The following is a 23,840-nucleotide window of genomic DNA, read 5'->3' as shown; positions in this document are numbered from 1 at the left end:
TTGTGATGCCAGTCTTGCATACGGACTTTAAATTTGCTACTTTAGCGTTATAACCACAAAAGTAGCCTTGCTAAGAGTTAACAACACAGTGAACACATGAACTGTGCAATGTCTAATGATAAAAAAAGACAATTTAAATTTTGCATCATTGAAATTCTGTAGACACTTTTCGCTAACACCTTAACAAATTTATATGACAAAATTGACACCCATTATGTGACGCAGAAAAATTTGGTGTTTAAATTAGGAACTAGTTTTGATGAATATTAGGAAGTAACAAAGAAAGTTGGTGTCGTTGTCGCTATGTCCCATTTTACTGAGTTTCTAAGGTTTTTGGGGTAAAAGTTACAAACATGAGTAAAAATTCCAATTCTAATTATCTCTATTGCGACATTACGCTTTAAATATAATAATTGAAATTGGTCTGGAAAGTGCCCCTATAGATGGTTTTCTGCGGGTTCACTAAATTAGATGTTGTATGATGTGCAGGAAAAAATAAGCATAGTAATTTTTATGCTTCAGCATTTGATAATTTTATAACATAGCCTTATATATAATAGCAAACCTATGAGTATGGTATACATATGTACATATGAAGAAAATTGAGAGTTGTACCTTCACAGCGGTTAATGATTCACGGGTGGATACACTTAAAACTCATGCTCATGCTCAATTATGCTTATTACACAATATATTCCAGGTTCCCCGTATCATTGTAAAAAAAAGTGAACTTTCTTTTTGTTTGATTCATGAACTCCTAACTTGAAATTTAATTATCAGACCATCGATGCATAAATAAAAGTTACATGTGCAAACTTTGGAAAGCTAAATCTTCACGGAGCTTATATTCCAAGAATTCAACTTCAATTGTAAACCACATTCACTTTCAACATTGAATGGACCAACTTTACCATTAAATGCACCCCATTGGGTCACTGCCCGTCCCTCTAATCCAAATAAGTCATGGTACACAACATTTCTTTTCTACCAAGCAGCACCGACACATAAAGTGTGCCATTAGCATGGATTCGCTAACCACAAATGACCGCGCGGTAATGCAAATTAGCTAGTATCGTCAAATTCATATGTACCATATCCCAGCTTACGAACCTACTCATAATATTTATGTGCTTGATCGCAGTATATACATAGTAACTAACTGCATACAAATATTGAATACAAAATTCAGCAATAATGCCAATTGCAATGCAAGTCAGGTGTCGATTGTAAGCCTTACTCGCTTAGTGAATGGGATTTTATTGAATTCTTCTGAATAGGTTCGCTATTTTAAATTACCTCAACTGGTAGTATGTGTCTCTTTACTTAGTTCTTTAGATTTTATATATATAACTAGCTGGGCATTATCTAATTCCGAGCACATGAACATGAATTGCCAACTGACAAAAATGGTTTTTCGTTAAAAGTTACTTCGATAACCAGTTGATCTTTTCCCCAGTGAAAATAAAATTATAAAAATCGATTTTCTACCTGTCGGTCTGTCTGTCTGCTTGTCATAGACATTTCGTACAAAAATGGTACAAATGTTGGCGCTGTAAACCCTCGCGCATGGAGTGAGTAATATTATTCTACCTTGTGTTTACAAAAGGTCTCCATACAAGCAAAAGGCATATGTAAAATTCTTCTTTTTTTTCAGCCTTCAGAACCAGGGTCGGTTCATCCTCATCGGTGGCCACCTTTTCGGCTCGGTTATATGCCTTATCTAAATTGAGTCGAGAAGCTCAACCTCAAATCACCATCTAGTATATCAAGCTGACGTTGTTTCGGTCAGCTTGTCGGTCATTTAACATTGACCTTGATGTTCAGACCCATCTTGGCAAATGAGTCATCGTCAGCACGAATTACATGTCCTTGTCATCGAAAAGCCCCCCCCCCCCCTCTTACAATTTGTCTAGGATCAGTGCAACCCTATGTTGATCTTCGTTTCCATTACCGCGAGGAACCGTTCATTGTCTTTTATAGTTGATCAACACTCAAAACCATACAGGACGGACGACACTCCGGTAAATTTTGCATTTGAAATGCTCGTTGATATGTCTATCATAAAAAACGCTGATTGTGGAACATCACTCCATCTAAGCTGTGCTGATGCGTGAAGAAATTTCATAACGCAGTTCACCATTGGCTGACAGCGTTGATCCCGGATGTTTAGATGGGTACAGCATAACTTCACACCCACAAGGAACACTACCTGCGATGTACGCACAATCACTACCACTATGAAACTCCCACAAAGGAACCAACCGTAAATAACCGGGCCGCGAGCATATTCCCCAAAAAAATTGACGCTGACAATTAGAATTGCTCAAAAAATGTCGGCAGCGCATGTGAAAGTAGAGGATGAACAAATTCTTCCGTGGAAATTTGCACCAAACATTCTGGCCATCTACCTGTCGCGTTTCGTCGATCGGCAAACAAAATATCGTTGTTATCATTAACGCAACAGAAGTGTTCGACACCCTGTATGCGTTGGTGTTGATTTTTGACAAATCAATGTAGATCCCTCTCGCCACCCCGAGTGTCCAGTTTACCGTAAAGATTTTTGTAAAGGGCGGCTCGGGTAGTTGAACCGCTTACCTAGCTTAGTGACCCCGAGAGTTGCATAGGCCGCTTTGTACATCGTGTTTTCAGCTTGATTCCACGATGCTTCGACATTCACAATGGTTAGCAATCGCGTAATCCCCATCGGTATTTCGCGGCGGACCAGTGCTTTCCTATGTTGTTTTTTTTTTGTGGCTTAATTCGGAGGGGAGTAATCAACAGCCGATGTTAAGATGCAATAGACTCATAGGGAACAGCTTTACAATCACTAGCAGTGATAAAATGTTGGCATCTTATGAGGACATAGTCGATTTGCATGTTACCATTTCCACTATAAAATGTAGGAAAATGAGGCAATTAACTTACCTCTAATAGCTATCTGTTAAATATTTTTGTACTAGCCTTTTTTAAGTGTCATTAAACTTTAAAAGAAAATAATAGAAAAATATTTTAGTTTTATTTGCATATGCAACTGATCATGAATACGGTGATAGCGTCAAATAGCAAGCATCCTTGTCTTATTGGCGGACCTTTCCATTCCATTTCCAAACAAAATCGCAATAGCTATCTTTACTACCTGAAAGCTAACACAAATCAAAATTAAGCTTCCTCCTTTTACAACGTGAATTGAACAAAGCAAAGAATCGAAGAGAGTGCTCCAGTTATAGAAGGTATGGATGCGCTGAAACTACTTATTCGGGGTATACATAGTGCATGACTAACGCATGCTTGTATTACAATTAGTTGGCGTAATGTGAAGGTGATATTTATTCCGAAACCAAGAAAACCACCTAAAAGCTTTCGACAGATCAGTCTTACTTCCTTTCCCTAAAGGATTGAAAAGTCTAGTAGACTGGGGATGCAGGCAACATACTTACCAGAGAAGCAAATCCACAAAGACAGCAGTCCAAAAAATATATATCTTAAGCGTATTCATGGACATCGAAGCTGCGTTCATTGCGACGATTTATTACCTGGCAAGACAGCATGGAATTTATCCAGTGTTAACCAGTTGGAACATCCACATATTGGTCGGATAAAAGTCTATTTAGGCAGGATCTTTTATGGCCTGCCCACATGAAGGGAATCTCTCTCCGCTGTTACAGCTCCTGGTAATGGATACGTTGCTATTGCTCCAGCAGGAGACAAAAATAGTTGCGTTAACATTTGCGAACAATCTAGCCGACACAGCATGTGCCCGCTTGAATACAACTCTGAAGATAATCCAGAGTTGGTGGCTCCACGGTGAACGCTAGAAAGACTGGACTAGTTACGTTCACAAGGAACGTAGGACAGCTGCACACTGTCCACTTTATCAGTTACGGAAATTCATCTAGTATAAACAGTCCAGTATTTAGGAGTACACCTTGACACCAAGCTAACTTGGAGGCACCACATCTAGGAACAACATCAGAAATCCTACTGGATGTTCTGGTTCTGTAGGATAGGTAAAACCTGCGGATTTTCACCATAACGGATTCGCGTTTTTTCGTGCTTTTATTTGAAGCGAAATAAAAAGCTATTTTATTTAAATAATTTTATCCTGTTATTTTATCTATAGCTTTCTATTCTTATATAACTTCCCGCAAATTTTATTTTGAACGCTGAAGATGCCAAATTTTGCCCCAGAGAAACGTTTTTTACGGGAAGCTTTGCTTTTCCTTTTTCATCTCAAGAAGAAGTCACAGAGGCTCATCAAATGTCAAAGAAACTTACGGAGATAATGCTCCCTCAATAAGAGCTTTCCAATATGAGTTCCAGCTGTAAAAGTCCAACCGACCAAGACAATCAAAAAAGGTCAAAAATGAAAAACGTTCACCTTTTTTGGATGAAGATTCAGCTCAAACTCAAGAACAACACGCGACATCACTTAACGTCACTTAGAAAGCCTTTTCTTTTTGGTTGTAAACTATGGGGAAGGTTGGAAAAGAAGGATTATGGGTATTCTATAAATTATCAGAATGCGAGAAGATGTAAAGAAAAACAGCTCCCCAAATCTTAGTGGATAGGTTCCCATGGAAGACCTTTTTTCACCGAATCATCACTAGCGACGATATTGGGTGTACGTCAATCCAAAAAGCAAGAGATCGTGGGTAAACCCTGGACAGCCGGCAACTTCAATCGCAAAGCCTATTACCCACTAGAAGGTCTTACTCTGCAGGCCGATATATTGAACAACGGGCTTTTCTATTATAATACGGCAAAACAGCCATTGTCAACCATTACCAACAACAACTCGTGCAGATGCGCAATCAACTCGAGGTAAACAGATCTAAATCGGCGAACCGAGAAGGTAAATCCGTCGGACTATCACCTCTTCCGGTGAATAGCTCACGGTTTGGTAGATCAGCACTTTCGAAATTGTCAAGCCTTCGAAAAATAGCTTAATAAATAGATCGCCTCCAAACCTTAAAAATTTTGTTACGATACAATCAATAAGTTTCCTAGTTTCATGAAAAGCGTTTTTATTACCGATGGAAATTATTTTTGATGAAAGTTCTCTTGAAATTTATCAAGTTTCATGTACTCAAAAACGCGGAAATTAACTTCATGACCTAATATAATAAAACCCTTTTTGATGTATTCGTGGGTCTTCTGTTGGCCGAGACTGAACTTTGCTCACCGCAGGAAACTCGGTTGCCTAATTATTACTGTCCCCATTCACTTCGAGGTGAAACGGAAAGCAACTAACCATGCATATAAACTTCATGCCATTAGCGTATGGAAAGGCGCCAATGGCAGGATCATATGTCCACCTGGAAATTTCTTTGCAAATATTACCTGCTCATCATATGGTTTCCAGATTTGTTTTTAAAAAACATACTCGGTAGTAATCACCAAAAGTGAAGAATGGTGACGCTCGTGGACGACGGATCGGCCGCAGGGGTGTTTTTGGAAGATCTGACTATGCATCTGGCTCGGCCTCTCGGAATAATGACGACCGTATTCCAGATGGAGATATGTATACGCCACTTTATTGGCAATAGGAGAATATTTGCGACACAAATTTCAGGGTAGCACCATTCGAACTTGTTCCGAAAGCCAGGCAGGGTTGTCACCACTAAGTAGCAATAACATATCAAGCCAGTGGTTGTAAAGTTAAAACCAGTTGCTGAACGAAACATTCCTGATGAGGGTACCAGCGCCCACAAACATCGCTGGTAATGAAAAAGCTGACAGGCTTAGTCGCCAAGGGTCTGGATCTGCAATAGTGGGGCCAGAGACAGCATTTGTGATCCTACTATTAAGTCTACTCTGAAGGAGGAAACTACAAGGATTCACGCAACGGAATGGATAAATTTGAATTCCTATCGGCAGGCTAAAATCTTTATGAAAGAACTTGAGGAGCATTTTTTTATCCCTTAAGAGGGAGGACGGAGAGCCTTTTCATGTCCTCCTCTTCTAGTAAAGATTTAACGTGACTCTGCTCCTTAAACTACCACATGAAAAAAATGGGGTAGTCTTGGCTATGTATAATGTGAAGCACTTCATATGCAGCAGTCCGTTCTCCTTAGATATCAGACAAGGATACCTCGATAAGGTTTCCTTCAACAAAAAAACTGCGCACTTTTTGCCTCTAGAGGATGTTCTCAGATTCATAAAAGCCTGCAATCGACCCAGGAGGGAGGGAAATAGACGATTTTAGGGAATAGTACAATGGGTCTCATAAAAAGCCTGAGTGCTGGGAGTTACGTCTCCTCATACTGTTCTAAAGTAACTCATTAGATATTCTACTCTCACACTGTTCTGTAATGTTTGAATCAATGTTATATGAAATAAAATACATAAACATAAAATGAAAATATGATTTTGACCCCACATTAGAAAGAATTTCAACGAGCTCTTCAAATGTACTGATATATTATATTGTCTGCTGCTGTATTAAGACAGGCTGGTTTCTGCAAGAAAGTTGCCAAATTAAATTTCAAAGCACCTAAAAGTGAATATGCTGTGATGCTTACTTATATCATCATTCTCAAATTTCCCAGGTTGATAGGTATATCTAATATTTGAACTACGTCCAGAAAGAATTTTGAAAAATATCAATTATTACTCTTTATTTCAATTCCCACATTACTACGTTCAGTGAAAAACAATTTGAATTCATCCTTCATTCACCTCACCACATAAATATTTGGCAATTTCCCTGAAGCATTAATAGAAGCATAGGTCATTCTGTGTTACCACGATACGATGGACGGGTAGTTCCCATACCAAATTGGGAGACTCTTAGATGACACACTTCATAGCGGCTTCAGGCATTTCTGTCGGGGATCTCTTACATATGTAATTTTATTTCCATCCTGGAAAGCATGAAGGTAGATGTTACACCTTTTACATTTTATAGGCTTGAGAGAAGCAAGTGTTGCACCTTCAAGGCTTCAGATCTCCCAAAGAAATATTTTGAAATAATTACTACTATAGAATGAAAGCAAATCACTTGACCTTGCAGAAATACTTAAATCAAATCAGTATGGAACGGAGAAATATTGTGAAACCTGCGTTACACTTAACTATTAAAACCAAAAAACGCATTGCCCTTAACTAAAAAATCAAAGTAACACATAATAACGGCCGATGCCAATTTATGTTACAAAATCAGTTTTTGAAATCCACACACTCCACTCTTACCCATTGGATACCGGCATTGATTTGGGGCGTGCAAGTCTGATGCTGCAATCAGATATTTATTTACTTTTTTCGAGCACTTTTTGAAATAATGTTTAAAAAATCCCCCAAGTGTAAATGAAGTGAGTGAAAGTAAAGTTTGGACCAAAAATATTATGTGCACACGAAAAAAAGTAGAAAAAAGTCGAGAGTACAAATTGTCATTGTTGTTATTTGTATAATATTTTGCATTATTGTTATCTTTCTTGTCCAGATCTTTTACTTACAGTGGGTTTGTGTATAGTTGTGAATAAACAAAGAAAAATATTGAGTGGTCGATAATGTGTGATTAATGTTCAGAAAAAAAAAGAAACAATTTTCAATATCTACATAGGATGGGTTGACATTTTTTTTCTGACGAATTTCTACTGACCGCTTGTAAGCAAATAATTTGTATTTATGGTGGAATATTTGAATTTTTCTTATTTTTGCTTTTTCAGGTGTCAGACACTGATGGGTTGGACCGCGAGAAGAGGAAGTTACCTGATGGTAAATTCGCGGCTAAGAATGCCATCATTGGATTTGTTTTCAGTGTAAGTAGAGTAGATTTTTCTGCATGAGCTTACTTTTCACAGGAACCCGAGATCATTAAAATTACGCACAACCATTTTATGTTTTGAATTAGGGTAACCGCAAAAAATTAATTGAAAGCATCATAAAACGCTTAATCGAAAAGCGAATTATTTCTCTTCTCTAATTGAAAACACAATGGGATATTCAATCAAGTCAATATTCATATTCAATCGTTTCATCCAATCATTGGTAATTGATCATCCATTATAGCTTCAATTATCTATAGCTTGCAAAATCAGACACATACACTCGATATTATTCAACTTCAAAATCGACACATATTGAGTTATAATACTAATTCATATAATTATTACATAAATCTCCAAACAAACGCAGCCGAAGAAAGGTAGTTCCATTAGATCATTAAAACTACATTTCATCTATATTTTTCGCTTTCACAGCGAAAGCTTGTATAAGTCCCAAAACAATGTTGCAGTTGAAAATTTGCCCAGGGCAGCATTATCTGATCTTCAATCTAAAATTTTCCTGTAAAAGTAAATGCATAAATTAGTTTTGTTTGTCTTATTAAAATTATCATTTTATTATATATGCGTACATTATTATCATAATTTGCATTAAAAATTTCCACTAAATACTTTCATGAAGTTAAAATTTAGTTCCTCCGCCAAAAACAAACACTTCATTTATAGTATTGGCTTTTTCTGAATGAGAGATCTTTCTTTAAATTCTATGGGGCAATAACATTTCATCTAAATATGAAAGTTTTCTTTATAATTCTCTCCAAATACGATCAATTTCATCAAATATCTGTAATTGGGAAAAAAGTACTATGCGAAATTCAAGTTTTTCAATACTTATCCCATTTGCTTTGCTGGCATTCCAGGACCTTTTCAAACATTTGTCATCGATATGTTACCATCTTGGTTAATTTTGCTATATTGTTTTGCACTGCGCAACATTTGGGATAACTAGAAGGAGGATTTTGTGAAAAAATTTACGTTACTATTATAAAATTAAACAATTTTGAGGTTTCACATATCAGCATCGGTGTGTAGAATAAGGGAGTGAAATTTCAACTAAATCGGTTAAATAGTTTTTTGTGAGTGATTCTCCGAAGCTTTGAAAATGTAACTTCGAGTAAAATGCATTTAAAATTTTGACAATTGATTTTTCATAACAACAGTTACTGATGAGATGCTCGCAACTTCTTCGGGATCTTATTTTCTGACAGTATATATTATGTATAATGCCCTAAGTCATAACAATATAGAATCGAAGATATTATATTGAACAGACGATTGGAGCAAACCGCATAATTGGCCGTTTGTAGATCTATCACAGCGCAAAATATGTTAAATTTCAACCTGATATTTTTGCAGTGGGTTTTGAATATTTTATACTCCTGAAATATGTAAAGAAAACAAATCAATTTTTTTATTCCATCACATTTTGCTACTACCTTAAAGCCTCTTTTCATTGAGCTCACTCCGTTTATCCTAAATATATACCTAATTTGGTAGAAATATTGGAGCTTAAACCACAGGCACAGTGAATAGCATCATTAGAGTTAAAAAGTGCACATTTTGGTCAAAAAGCCATTTTTAGAGCCTTAGAGACTCAACCGAAAAATCGAACAAAATTCATGGGGTCAAAAAAGAAAAATATGGCGTTTAAGAGAAAACACAATATCGCCATTTTTATCAAAGGCAACTCAGCCAAATGTTGAATATTTATGGATTAATATTTTTCTAAAAACTAACAATTTTCATCTAAGGCCGCTTTGCGAAAACAGCAAGGTCCAAGTGACCACTTTTTTGCCTAACAGAAAAAAAAACATAAAATCTGCCTCGGTTCTTCTCAAAACTATTTATTCAGATAGAATTTTGCATGCAGGTTGTATTCCCCAGCTCAGCGTAGACTTTATCCTTGAACTTATGCCAATTTCAATTCAACCAGAGTCAGTCAACACGCAAAGATTCATTCAATGTAACCCTATTATCAAAAAAGACACCAAACTGTCTCCTGGTAGTTTATGCAGAATGTGACGCAAGTTGGCTTAGCAATCCCCAATTGATTTGGTTAACTTAAAGCAGACCAACATCGGTTTCCAACCTCACTAGCAGCTACACCTGCGTAGAAAACGAAAACTAGTTAGACTCTTCATTTCAATAACTTCTCCAAGATGTTCGAATTTATCCAATGAACCCACTACAGCTGCTCGGGAAGGCGCTTTTTTTAACAAATTCAGTATAAACTATATGAATCATTCGGTGAATATTTTCACCATCTTTTCACCGAATTTTCACCATTTTGTACGAGTAAATTCAATAATGCAAAAATAACATTTCATGTTAGAAGAGCCCGTCATTAGGCAGAAATAATTATTTCCAAGATCCCTTTTCCCCTTTCTCCTGAGGTAACTTGGAAATATGAAAGTTTTCCCAGATGTCCAGTTTCTTCGATTTATACATCTTTTGATAACCTCTACATTCCTCATTTATTTGATGCTTTTGTTTTTTTGCCGTAAAAAAACTGGTCGTATAGTGAAAATCATGCGGGCCACCTCTTCCTGCTGCTTGGTCCTGGAAGAGTTGAATCCTTTTGAAATCACTACTAGCTTTCAACGATCCTCCATTAGTTAAATCTATATTATAAAAAGACCATGTTAGCCATTAATTTATTGTCAGCGCAGATGACCTACCACCGATGCAGCTTCTTTATAATAGGCGACGCGGTACTAGTCGCGAACCGTCATCGAAAGCGCTTCGCGCAGGAACATTCTTGACAATAGGCGATGCAACACCAACCGCAGTTGTATTTTCTTTTAACGGGGAATCAGCGAGTTACGATACTAAACAGACCCAAAACTTTGGCCTCTCTAGTGTAGTCTGCAATTTTAGATCTCCCTTCTCCCATTTTTTTTTCTTTTTGGTCTTTTCTAAACTATAGTCCTGTTCTTAGCTGTAATTATTTGCTAGTTTTGACTGTCTGTATTCATCGTTTTCGCTGAGGACTTTTTATAATTTGTGCCACCTTTGACGATATCCATGAATACTTACTCCCACTATTTCCATGGGGAATTGCAAATTCTTGTGCACCTTATTCATTTTATTAAAAACCACCCTCATTTCGTTTTTATCTAAAACTGCCAAAACGTCTTCTACTTATTAAACCCAAAACTAATTTGTTTTCAAGGCTTGTTCAGTTTGTTAGCAGAAGTGAAAGTGGCGATCCAGTTTTCACCTTATTAAATCTGTCAAATAGGAATTGCCACATGGCTTGCAATTACCTTTTCGTGAAGTCTTGAATTTGTTTCTCATTTCTTTGTTTCACTTTAGGCAAATACTATAGAAAAGACAGATTTAAGGCAATATTTATTAGCATGTTTAAAAATAACGTTTTTACAGCAAAGGAAACTATTATTTCATCGTCTCCTTCCTTTGTATTTGAGCGACTTCAATATTTGGAAAGTGCCTTCTAAGAAGCAGCTTTTTTCACTTTGTTACTATTATAATATTTGTATTTTTTAATTCCTTCTTAGCGAGAGTTGGTTCCCTACTTGCATATTTTAAGCTTTTATGTAATTGTACCAGCTTCTCTATTCAGGAATCTCAGGAATCGACCAAAAAATGACAAAGTTAGGTTGATTAGACGATAATTCAGCTCCCCGAGACAATCAAATCCGGGCCAGAAGTTTCGCCCCTACTAGCAAATGGGAAACTAAAGAAAAAAAAGATATCCACAATGGACTATGCCATTCTTGCCTCCCTTCTAGTGAGATAGTAACCGTTTCGTGTATCATGCCAAATGTCAAAACCTTACCCCAGTGTCATACCCATAGCTTGGGAACAGTTTCGCCCTAGGAAATTTGGTTTTCACTACTCTTCATAACAATTTAGATCGTTTGCCTTTAAATCTGAAATATTATCGGTTTGTTGATAGCTTTCTGTAAAGTCTGGTCTTTCCATTCTCTATTGATTCCCATCTATCCTGTAAACTAGTGGACAAGAATTTTCCTCGTGGGATTTTCTACGTGAGAGAGAGACTGAACAATCGCTAAAGGTAGACAGTAATCGTTTCTTCCTTCGAAAAATGAACTTGCACATTCAATAGCCATGGAGAAGTAACGCCAATTTTCCAAATATCCACAAGCGATAAAAGCACCAAGCATCCATGACCAGCTTACTTCTTTAACTTGAAGCAAATGCACGTTTTTTAATGCTTTTTTGGGGGAATTTTTCTTTGACAAACTATTAAAATAAATTAATTTAGGAATATTTTAACTTCTTTAGTAAAACTTAAGTAAACTGTGGGAACTTTTTAAATGCATTATATAGAACGTAAACGGAGATACGCCCAACAGGAGCACGTACAAAAAAGATCCTCCCCTGCCGCTATGAAACTGGCAAGTCTAATTATCTGAAATCGGAATTCCAAACGCCATTTTAATCGTGAGAACTTGAGATTCTACATGGAACTAAAAGAAGGTTACAATTCCAAAACATAATTCTTCTGTACGCTTTAGAAAGAAAAAATCTTTTTCGCACTATTTTTTGGGGCCTGATAAAAAAACTAACGAAGCAATAGTTCTAATTCAACTTGACGCTACTTAGACAAAATTTGAACAGAATCAATCGAATAGTTTTTGAGATATCATGGCAGCAGTTTGATATAATTGATTTTCTTTTTTTTGGAAAAACGCGTTTGAAAATTGTTGTATATAAATAACGAGTGCCCCGAGTACTTAATCCGGTTTACAGCCACAACTTTTCAACGCTTTTGAATTTCGAAAAATATGTTTTACACGTGATTTATGAAAAACGAAAATTCGATTTTTCTGTATCTGACACACTAGAAGAGTCCCTTAAGTAATGTACAAAAATTGAAGCCTTGGGAAGCGCTCTCTTCACATAAATAGCCCAAATGGAGTTCTGGTGAATAAATAATGCCAAAGCATCCACGAAACTTTTATGTCAATTCGAGTTCACAAAGGGTTTTGTCTGCTGTTTTCAGTTAAAATCGACAAGCATTACATACAATGTAAAAGGGAAGAGTACTTTCTCTCAACGATTCAATGCAGCCAAAAAACAGTCCGCATATATTTGCAAAGCCCCCTAAATTTACCAAAAAACACTTTAACGGCTCAACAGCCATTGAACGGATTGGGCTATCATAACACAACACATATGTTTAAGTTGAACCAATTTAAATTTTTCCTCCTTTGAAGCCTTATATAAGAATAAAGATTTGTAGGAACTTAAAATTCAAATTAAGGCCGTCAACTAGTCGAGCCTATCAAGACTGAAATTCTGGCTTCGAAGCTATTTGAAAAGAAAAAGAAGGGATTTCCTGCAGTGGCTATTATGAACTTTATTAAACAATTTTCGGAATTTTAGGAATCCGTTTTTCTCTTCTTCAGTTTTTTGTCCCTTTACTTCTTTTCACATAAAAGATTGACTACCAAACGCGACTAATTTGAGGATCAAAGCTACTTTTTCTTTTGATGAGCAGCACTCTCAATTTTTCTTTTTTTTGTTGAGTATGTACAAATGATTGCGCTGCAATTGGCATTCAATAAATCTGGAACAGATGATCTGTGTGAAATTTGAAAGTAATTAATGATACCACCTTCCTTTGTATTCTTATACTGAACGAGCATAAAAATCATGTAATTCATGTAAACCATTCAAATAAAAGATAATAAAAAAGGCGCTACAAAAGGAGGATGAAGTTAATATTGCCCCTTATCCTATGTAATGGAATGGATATGTGGTCGATAAGTACCCGTAAATCGTCTCAATACTACCTAATGGCAAATAGTTAAAAACTTTTCAACAAAAATTAGAGGACCAACATCGATAGCGGATACACTTATCTACACTACATCCTAGCCATATTTTCCCCCAATTAGGCCTTATATACTTACCAATGGGTAACTAAACGAGTCTTCCGTGCGGAAGCTGAAAACAAAGAGTGAAGCTTTTGGGGAAACCATGAGGTTGAGTTAATGATATCAATGCGAGACAACACAACCAAATATAGTCCGAACAATTTCTCAGCTCGTTACATGTTTCATAGATGTTAGACTGAAAGCTAAAATTTGAACTAACCTTACCTTAAAAACTATATATTTTGGATAACAGTATAATCTTAAACAATTTGGCTTTGCAGAAATTTTTCATGCTATACTGTTATAACATTATCTTTTAATATAAGCAATAATAATCGGTCATGGTTTTCATTTAAATGTTAAGGGTCACTATCGCTGCCTTTGATCCTTCGATCTTCGATGAATTGAAAACATATTTTAGCATAAAAACCCATCTATCTATTATTATCTATATTTAATGTTTATTAACTAATCAATTTCCAAAATGTAAATAGAATATTGACAATGTCATTGACACCAAAACTCGCTTCTTGGATCGTTTGGAGCAAGCCAACATCGAAAAGAACAAGCAATACAATATTACCGTTCCACCACCAATCAATGATTTCCAAACCCTTATCACGGCTGTTGTATCACCAAAAATCACTGCATTGACCAGTAAATTGACTGGAATTACCGCTGGTATATTCGGTGCCAATACAAACGGTAACAGTCCAGCAGCACAAGGTCTTGGCCAAATCGTCACAAAAGTCCTAGGATTCTCAGGGCCAATCTTTCAAGGATCAGTGGGAGGACCAACAACTGAAGTGTCACCAGATTCCGATGAAGCTGGATATTAATTTATTAAAACCTAAAGTTAAAGCATTTAATAAACTTCATAATATTTTTTTTTATTATTTTGTTTATTGAGGACATCGCTATGTAATCATTTTACGTTGTTAATTATTTAGTGATTATAGTTCGAGATTTTTTATTCGTTGTTATAGGGCGCGATAACTTTTTACTGTAATTTTAGAATTTTGAATTCATGAAAACTACAAAAATGATCAAATGAACAGATACCTAGGCATATCTAGCCATACAATGGACCAAATGGTATCATTCAGCTACTGGAATGTAATTTTTTCCAACCATCTAATCACACTCTTGTTGAAAGACTATAAAATTATTTAAATCCTAACAATTACAAGACACAACAATTACTTCTAATACATATAATTGCACATAAAACAGTCCAATTGTTGACACGTTTTCCACATTGAACGTAAAAACATATAAAAGTACATATGTAATAGGGGTCTAGTGCTATTTTCAAAATGACTGTACAGACATTAAAAATCATGTTTTGTAAATATGTTTGTAGAAATTAAGACGAAATTAAAGTTATAGTAATTAATAAAAAATATAATTGCAGTTTTAATTTCTGTGTAACACTAAATTTTTCCCAAGGTCTTACTCCTTCACTAACAACTGGTCTGTATGTGCAACCATGCGGGCATGTTTTTAATACTTTTGTGCTGCACAAGAGAATGGCTATTATAATTGAAATATTGTGAAATAAATAAATTCATTACGACAATGTGCATGTCTTTTGTATTTAAACTAAAAACATCATTTAATTATTGTTATTTTATGTCTATTTCATACATTACTTTCCAAGCAGATGCGCCATTCATCACAATTGAAAACGATTCGTAGGCAAAAGTGGCAATCGGATTATGCCTCCTGAAAGATAATGAATAACTTTTCAATGATTTAATTGATTGTGGTCAATTGAAAAATTGATTGAAAATAAATTATTATACAATCTACATTCATTTCCATTTGCTGCTTGATTTCTGAAATCCATTGGAATCGATTGTTCATGTATTGAAAGGTAGCAAAGTAGCACCCCGTAAAGATGATCAAGCTAAATATGAATGCAAATCAATAATTTTTCTTGTCCCCAATTAAATATAAACCTTTCTAATTTCAGCAATATTATATATTGATATGTAACCTAGTATGCATGGGCTATAAAGCATATTATTTTAATCAAGCAAAATGACTTATCCTATTCAAATTGCTTACTTTTAAGTACTGAATGCAGGCTTGACGAGGGCAGCAAGAAGGTGATTATTCTCGGCTCGAAATTTCCTCAGGGGCGCGGTATAAAAATGTCAATAAAGGAGGGGATAAAGGGCCGCAGAATTTTCACCATAGACGCAGTTTTTCCATGTATAATAATTTTGCCACGGACCAGGATCTTTTATAAATGACCCTGACTGGATGATATTTTCCTATTGTGGGAAAGACATTACCCTTTGATTCTGTTTACCCAAATAAAGAGAGCCTTCCAAAAAAATTATAATCTTACCTCCAGCCATCTTAGGTTTAGGGCTACCTTAGCTCTTACTATATTTGTGATAAACACCAACAACAGAAAAAACTGTATTTCGAAAGCCGCTCCAAGACTCACAGCATTATTGAACGCCATTCCACAGCTAATATGCGAATATGAACCTTCCTTCCTTCCTGGATTTCCCGATTGACCCGCATTCCTCTCCTACTGTTCTGCGCCAAGTACCCCTAGCACGACCCACCCATCAGCCATCTTAGGAGAGTGAGCGATACTGCTGCTTAATGTAACCTATCCATTGCCACTTCCATCTTTTGATAACCAAGTTCTTTGTTCGCAATCATATCAGGTAAATGTACCCTGATGATACGTCATACACAAGTGTTGCTAAAGACTTGGAGCCTTTAAGTAACAGTAAGGAGTCACTTCCCATCTGCTAATCCTACATTGCAGCACAGAAAGAAGATTAACACAGAGAAGTCTCAACTTGATTTCGTTGTTAAGATAACTACAAGGCTGCGAAAGCGAATCTGGCGCTGTTAATATGTCGGGTGACATCTAGTACGGTATTACTGTTGGCGCAAACCAAGCTTCCTAGATATGCAACGACTTCTATTCGCTGCCCATTAATACAGATAGGGAGGACGCAATGACTCATCAGACTGAGAACCTTGATGTTGTTGGAGTTTCTCTTTCGATCCTACTTGCCTCTCTTGCCAAATCAAGAACTATTTAGCCAAGATCCATAACTCGATGAAACAGTGAACAGGTCATCAGCTTAGTCAGGTGTTTGAGGAAAGAATCATTGTCCATTAAACTCCATGTCCTCTGGTAACAAGATGCGATCCTGGCGGATTCCATTTTTGCCACAGATTACTCTGAGATTCTACCCCAGCGCTGCACGTGACATTTTGTGCAATCATATGACTCTCTGATATTAGCTGTTAATTTATCCAGAATGCCCCTCCTCCATAGAGTACACCATATATATTACCTTTTCACGCTGTGGAAAGCTTTCTCGATTGATGAAGAGCAGGTGAAGCAAAGATCTAAATTCCGCGCATTGTTCCAAAATAATCTGCAGCGTTTTGTAGCGGAGCCAGCCTGCTTTCTGTCAATAAAGCACTCGAGAGGAGCTTTGCGTTTCCGGATTATTTTAGCTGTCATCCTTTCACAATTCCCCCTCTCAACAAGGGTACCCTTCTTAGGTCAACTCTGTGCTCGAATAATGTGCCACCAATGACGAGACACTGGTGGCAGTGGTAGTTATATCGTTATTTGACGCGGATACCCGTCGACTCAGCTATAAATGAGTATCTGAGTCAAATCAGGGTAACAGACCCGGGTGAGCGCAATGCTGACCACATTACCCCCTACAAGCTATCCCGCAGTTCAATGAAGTGCTCTAACACACTTCAAGGCCCTGATCCAATATGGATTGTTGCGCCAACGATTATTATTATAATGACAAAATGGTGGAAACTGCAGAAATCCAAAAAAAAACCAACCATTATCGTTACAGTCGCCAAGATCGTGTTTCCCCATCTCATGCTTCAGCACAGTGTTGTCAGAGCCCACCTTGGCATTCAGATCACCTATCACGATTAGAATGTCACATTTAGCAAGTCTCCTCCGAAATGCGAGTAATTGTTCATAAAAACCATCCTTCTCTACTATATCGGAACTCTCTGCGATGCTCTTCAATCTGGACCGGAATCATGCATACAGAATTCTGTCAGGAACCGGCTCCCAGGTTAGGAAAGCGCGCCTTACGGTAACCGTCAGAAACAATCCGACACCGAATTCCCGTCTATTACCACATGGTTTTCCAGAGTACAAAAGCACATTGTCATTAGAGTGGCAAAAGAGAGAGGAGTACTCTTCAGAGTCCCGGGTTATACCACTGAAATTCCCGCTCAAGTTCGAGGAAGCGAGCATACGGAGGACCCTTGCTACCATTGTCGAGGAGCGTACGCACATTCCAGAAACTAATGATAGTCTTTTTTTGATAGCTAAAGGTCTTCGTGAGGTCAGTTCCTATCCGAGGAGTTGTTGATATTTCGGAAGCAGTTAAGCCCATGGTGTTTAACGTAGGTACTTGTCGTGAGACTTAATCCTACGGTTCTCTTCAGACACGGATTGATTTTGTGACCACAATCAGAGCCCCGCTGAGACAAGCAACAACAACTAGTGGATGCAAGAATTACCTGAATCTCTACCGACCTAAGGAGTACGGCACAACCACAACTACCATGAAACTCCCACTAGGGGGGCCAACCGCAAATAACCGAGCTGTACTCACATACAACGGGAGTTCACCCGAAGTATGAGAGTCCAGAGGCTTTCCCGGTTCCCATGGTACCAGTATACCCCTGGTAAGGTTTCGTGACCAATTTGCCACTTCAGATGAGTCCCCGTAGAGACTCGGGTCTGATCGCCCTAATTAGGTCTTTGGAGCATTCGCCTACTGCATCACGACCGGTAAATCAAAGTGGGTACAGCGTCTCCCGGTGCCACCACTATGGAGGTTCTCCTCAGCCACTTGGTTTTGGTTTGGCCGACAGGGTTGCCGCCACCTCTGAGCACCATATTTCGGAAGCAATGAACTTTCAAGATTTGCAGATTGCTAGCCTTCAAATTTCAGCAGGGAAGACTTTGTATGTATTTTGAAGGCATAACTCACAGAGCCAGTCCGTACGTTAGAAGGCAAACAGAGATACTACAGTGAAATATAATGACGAAACTATCATTTTTTTTTCATAGCCAATTCATTCTAGTTTCGTCAAGATTACATATCGATACATACGCTGCGCCTGCCTGCATTCTCTAAAACTGGTCTCAAAAATATCCCACGGTTAACCGCCGAAAGATATCCTATATCGGAAAGTTTTGTATTCTTTTCAGAATTAATCACGTATCCTAAAGTCTGACCTAAAATTAATTCGAATGAGCGCCTCTATTCCTAAATTGTGTGACAATCATACCATTCTGTTCTGTTTGTAGAAATAAAATAAAGAAAACCTTCTGAAAGATATTATCATCCGCCCTGCAGCCATTTGAAGCAAGGACTCTCTAGCACTCACTTCGGTCTGACTATATTTGTGCAAAAAAACGCCAAGCAACACCATATTTGAAAAACTATTGAAACTATTGAATCCAATACAGCATCCTCGAACGTCAATAGGCAACTAGTTAACTAGAATTTTCTATGAAGTCATTGCGTTATAAAGTTCCAGAAAGGGGGAATTTTTGCTCCAGATACAACTTCACACAAACTTTCCTAATCGAACTTTCACAAATCTTTGAATATTAGCCCCTTTAGGGCTATTTGGCTTCAAACCCTTTCCGCCTCGCAATGACTTTCATTTTAAAACTCTTCGTTTGTATTGTCTTAGGTAAGGCACCCCGATGACATATTGCAGACATGATCTGATGAGAGCTTGGAGCTTCCGTGTAACATTGTCAGCCACTTTCCATATACTACTCCTAAATAGCATTTTCAGATTTCGGGTAAAATAGAGCGGATTGATTTAGCGCGACATTTTGCCAATTAATATGTACAAATAAAACATGTGCAATGGGCCAACTGGGATCCTTGATCTGATTTCAGTCTCCCAATCCAGAGCCATTTGACCAAGGTCCATGAACTGGTGGGAGAGTAAGGAAATGTCATCAGCGAAGTAGAGATGTTTGGAGGTAAAATTTCCCGCCCTTCCCGCGCTCCAACATAGCGTAATGAAGAAAAAGTATCGTTGATAGGACGCAACACTGACGAACTCCGCTTTAGACCTAAAATTTCTCCGAAATCATTCATTCATTCATTCCAGCATGTGACATTTTGCTTCATCATATGTCGCCCCCACTATAGCTATGGGTTTCTCCACATTAAACCTGACCAAAAATTTCTCGTAAACCGATAGAAAGCAGGCAAATCTAGAACGGAAGACGCTATTTGCACTTTCCAGGATTATTTGAACCTTCTCGGTATAAAGCACTCAAAACTCATCCAAATGTCGTACTCAAAATAGCATTCCAGGCATTAGAATAAGTGGAAGTAACAACCTCGTGGAGTCTGTAAAAGTCCCGTAGGAAGATTGAGGTAGTCCATATCCGCGTGCTACGGTGACTTGCCATGTCAACCACAAGAGCATAAACTTCACCGGATATGATATGAGTCGGAATCGTGCTGAAATCTTCCCTTCGTCAGCCGCTCATTGCCGTGGATGAGAAAGATGAGAAACCTAACATTCACGTACCTCATGGGACCATCGCAAGGCTCACGATCACCAGAAAACTATTTTTTGATGTGGTATTTGTTAGCAGAATCGTTGCTATTTGCTATAGCTCTGGTTCCAGCGTAAGGGTGGAATTTTATAACTGCGTAACCTACGCAGCACTTTTCGTGCTTTGTTCCGATAATATAACTACATCCGCACCCGAAGTAAAGGTTTTTTTGATGGCAACCCAGTGCTCATCAATATCCTGGGTCGATTGTTTAAGTTGTTTGCGCAATAAGAAACATTTCCCACTGATGAACTACAACTGCAGAACGGAAATGGTCCATATTGATTTATAGGGTCGACCCTCTGTTGCTTTGCAAGTAGATGCAATAGCGACACGCAAGCGAAAATAAATAACGACGGTTCCTTCCGAGGTGGATGTAAGCACGCCTTTTGTTATACAGATACTCTTTGCGGTCAGTCGAAACCCATCTGACTTTCATAGAGCATTACAGATATATTCCCTGTTCACGCTGTCAAAAGTCTTTTCGAAATCGATGAAAAGCAAATGGGGCGGGGATCTAAGCCCCGCATACTGGTCCACAATGATCCGAAGCAGCCAAGATTCTGTCTATCAAGCTTTGGAGGTGTTCTTTGATAACTTTCATAATATGTGGACCGTAGTGGCTGCAACGGATAGTTCCGCAGGGAGACCACTTGATCATGTCGATGGCAAAGATGATTTCGCTTGTGTTTGGAGGTCCACATATTACGGTGGGTTGCCACATCATCCGCAAGAGGTGCAGTTTCACCATTCATTACACAATTCAGAGTGGTAATCTCGTAGATTTGATCGCTATCATTAATTTCTCTCACAGGATTATCGCATTGTGTACGGTGTACTTCTCATACTTTTATCACTGTAATATAGCTCCAGTGCGGCACATTCATCCCCGCTTCGCAAGAATATCGATCACTCTGGGGGCTAACGTTCTCTTCCTTTATGAATTGAACAGTAGTGACACCGAATGGGAAATAAGCAACCATCATATAATCGTCCCTTTCGATACAAATATCAGCTATCTGCACTCAGAAAACACTCCAAAATCTACTGGTAATCACGATCACATTACATCTTTAAGAAATCTCTCCCGAGCTGCAAGTAGTTGTTCATAAAAAGCATAATTTGTTATATTAGAAGTGTCCGTAGATGTGTAGCGCTGCACAATTGTGATGCTTCTTATCCTGACCACAATCGGACACAACCCGTCCAGAAAACTTAATCTAAATATAATTGTCAAAAGAATTGGAATGATTACCATTAGGACTACTATACTTTGGGGTGAAACTGACGATTTTTAGTAATAAGAAGGTTTTAGATTGAAAGAAGTGGAGACGTTCCCTATCTGCAAGAACCCGATAATTAGGAGAACCGGACTAACACTAAGTCGCACTGCATTTCGACAGAAATCTTAAAGTAAATGGTTGGTAATATTTTTGGTCCCGACTTCATTTTGAGAAATACAGAAGAAATTCTGTACAAGCTTTGTTTGTATTTATCTGAGGTTTTACTAACGACTTAACTTTGATTGAAATAATAAAACTTGTTGTTTCTTTTTCGTTGGTGTGGGTAATACCCCCCCAATTATTTCAATTAATTAATCGTTGGAAACACCGCATAATTTCACTTTGACTTAACTTTGTTCTGTTCTAATAAACTACGTAGCGCAGAATAGTAGATGAATAATGAAAGATTTCCAGAAAATCGTAGCAGAACAATTGAAGCTCATTGCAAGGAACCATCAACAATCCTTTTCCGTATAGGTATATACGTATTCATCGATAAATATTTACGCTCCTACTGTTGTCCGATTATGTATGTGTATGTGTGACTGTATATGTGTACTTGGAGAACATAAAGAATCATAGGATCGGTACACAACCTCTTTCCATTAACCTTCTATTGCGAAATAATTGCAACGGGGTCCTTGGCGCAGAATTATCTGGCCATGGTTGTTTCTAGCAAACATAGACTCTCCGTCTTATGGATTTTTCATCGTAAAAGATCCCATGTCCTTTCACTGATCCGGTACCACAGATTTCATGGCTTTAGGAAAAATGCCATTGGGAAATAAAAGAGTTTCACATGGTGCAAGTTAATTTGATCAACTTATTGTATATGTAATGAAGGCCCTTAGAAAAGTATGCTGTATTCAGTGTGGATCAAATTGGGGTCACCAGATATTCCTCACAGTCTAATTTCTGTCTCCTTAGATTCGACTTCTATGAGAATTGTTATGTTACATTAGTGGGGTAGTTACGCCCTGGTGGTTGGTGAGTACCTGCGGTGTCTACCTATCCCCACGGTACATAGATTGATTTTTTGATCACAATCAGAGCCCCGCTGTGACAACAACTCCTAACGGTACCAGCTTATACTAAGTGCGGGCTCAGCATTCATACTGGTGGTTGCAAGACCTACGTGAAGCCGCCTACCGAACTAGGGAGTACGGCAACTAAATTGCACAGCGCAACTCCACGCTTAAACCCGGAATTAGTCACTTTTGTACCAAAACGATTATGCCAGAGAATTACCAAAATACTTTAAAATATTCTAGCTTTTGTTTCAGTAGATTATTATTGAGGTCAAGGTAGGGGTACTGGGTACTATGACCTAACATTTACTTTTACCTAGCCTTACATAAACATCAACTAGGCAATTTGAAAATTAGTTTGATTGAAATGAACCTTAGAATTATCCAAAGGAGCAAAACGATAGTGTTCACTATCGATTTTGTTTGAATTGGCCGCCAATTTTGACTTTCCTTATCTACTAACGCCTGTCCAAATCATTGGTGATCCGTCCCCTTGAAAAGATACGAGGTTTACACTTTAAATCTCCCATCTAATAACACTTGGATCATCAAAGTTGAACAGACAAAACGATTTAAAAGACAAATCCTCGCTTATAAGCTGTTGGAAACACCGATACCTAATTTCCGCCTACTTCTACTAGGCTTTCCAGAATATACAAACTCAAAGTTCCAAGGGATGGGGAAAGAAATGCTTTCAGGAGTCTCGCGATTTCACTTCGCTAAGATCCAGAATGTCCAACCGACATCGCCGTAACTCTGGTTGGAGGAAGCAGCGTTCTGAGGTTCTTGGTACCGTTGTGGAGGAACGCCCGCTCATTCTATAAGCTATTCAAAAAATAAATAAAGGCGAATCCAAACGAAACACCGTGAGGTTCGCTCCTATTTAAGGGTTTCTTGACGTCTCAGTAGCAAGATTGTTTCTAATTTACAGGTTGGTTGCCTAAAATTATTAGAACATTTTCTTATATATAATTATGTTACTTTAACTTGTTATAAATGAAAATATGGGGTGAACTTAAAATTTCTACTCACGTTCAATAGCGTTCAATAGTAAGACAAGAACGCAAAACACAAAACTATAGCAGCGGTAAACCTCCTAACAACTATCAAAGCATAGAGAAGGAAGTATGTAAACCTTTCATCCATAGAGGTGTCCTTCCTTGGAAATTTTACTAAACATGTGTGATTCATAAATGACTAAGCCTGTCTTATTCTTGTCTTTATCTATTCGGTCATATATTTGATCGAGATAAATA

The 23,840-nt window shown here is 37.7% G+C and overlaps 1 protein-coding gene across 7 annotated transcripts in view; it reads left to right on the top strand.

The window, feature by feature from the left end:
* The window catches only part of LOC119657392, a 127,409-nt gene that overhangs the window by 93,991 nt on the left and 9,578 nt on the right, over positions 1-23,840 (top strand). For 5 of the 7 annotated variants that reach the window (XM_038064280.1, XM_038064278.1, XM_038064281.1 and 2 more), the window contains exons 3-4: positions 7,668-7,760; positions 14,146-15,054. The exons of 1 other annotated variant lie outside the window; for it this stretch is intronic. In XM_038064280.1, the coding sequence (XP_037920208.1) occupies positions 7,668-7,760; positions 14,146-14,490 (438 nt within the window). In that variant the 3' untranslated portion in view covers positions 14,491-15,054. Of the gene's footprint in view, positions 1-7,667; positions 7,761-14,145; positions 15,055-23,840 lie in introns of those variants that run through there. One more of the 7 variants, XM_038064283.1, reaches the window with a different exon arrangement.

Source organism: Hermetia illucens, chromosome 5 (genome assembly GCF_905115235.1).
Source record: "Hermetia illucens chromosome 5, iHerIll2.2.curated.20191125, whole genome shotgun sequence".
NCBI lineage: Eukaryota > Metazoa > Arthropoda > Insecta > Diptera > Stratiomyidae > Hermetia > Hermetia illucens.
Note: the sequence above shows the minus strand (reverse complement) of the source record. Positions and strands in the feature narration are given on the sequence as shown.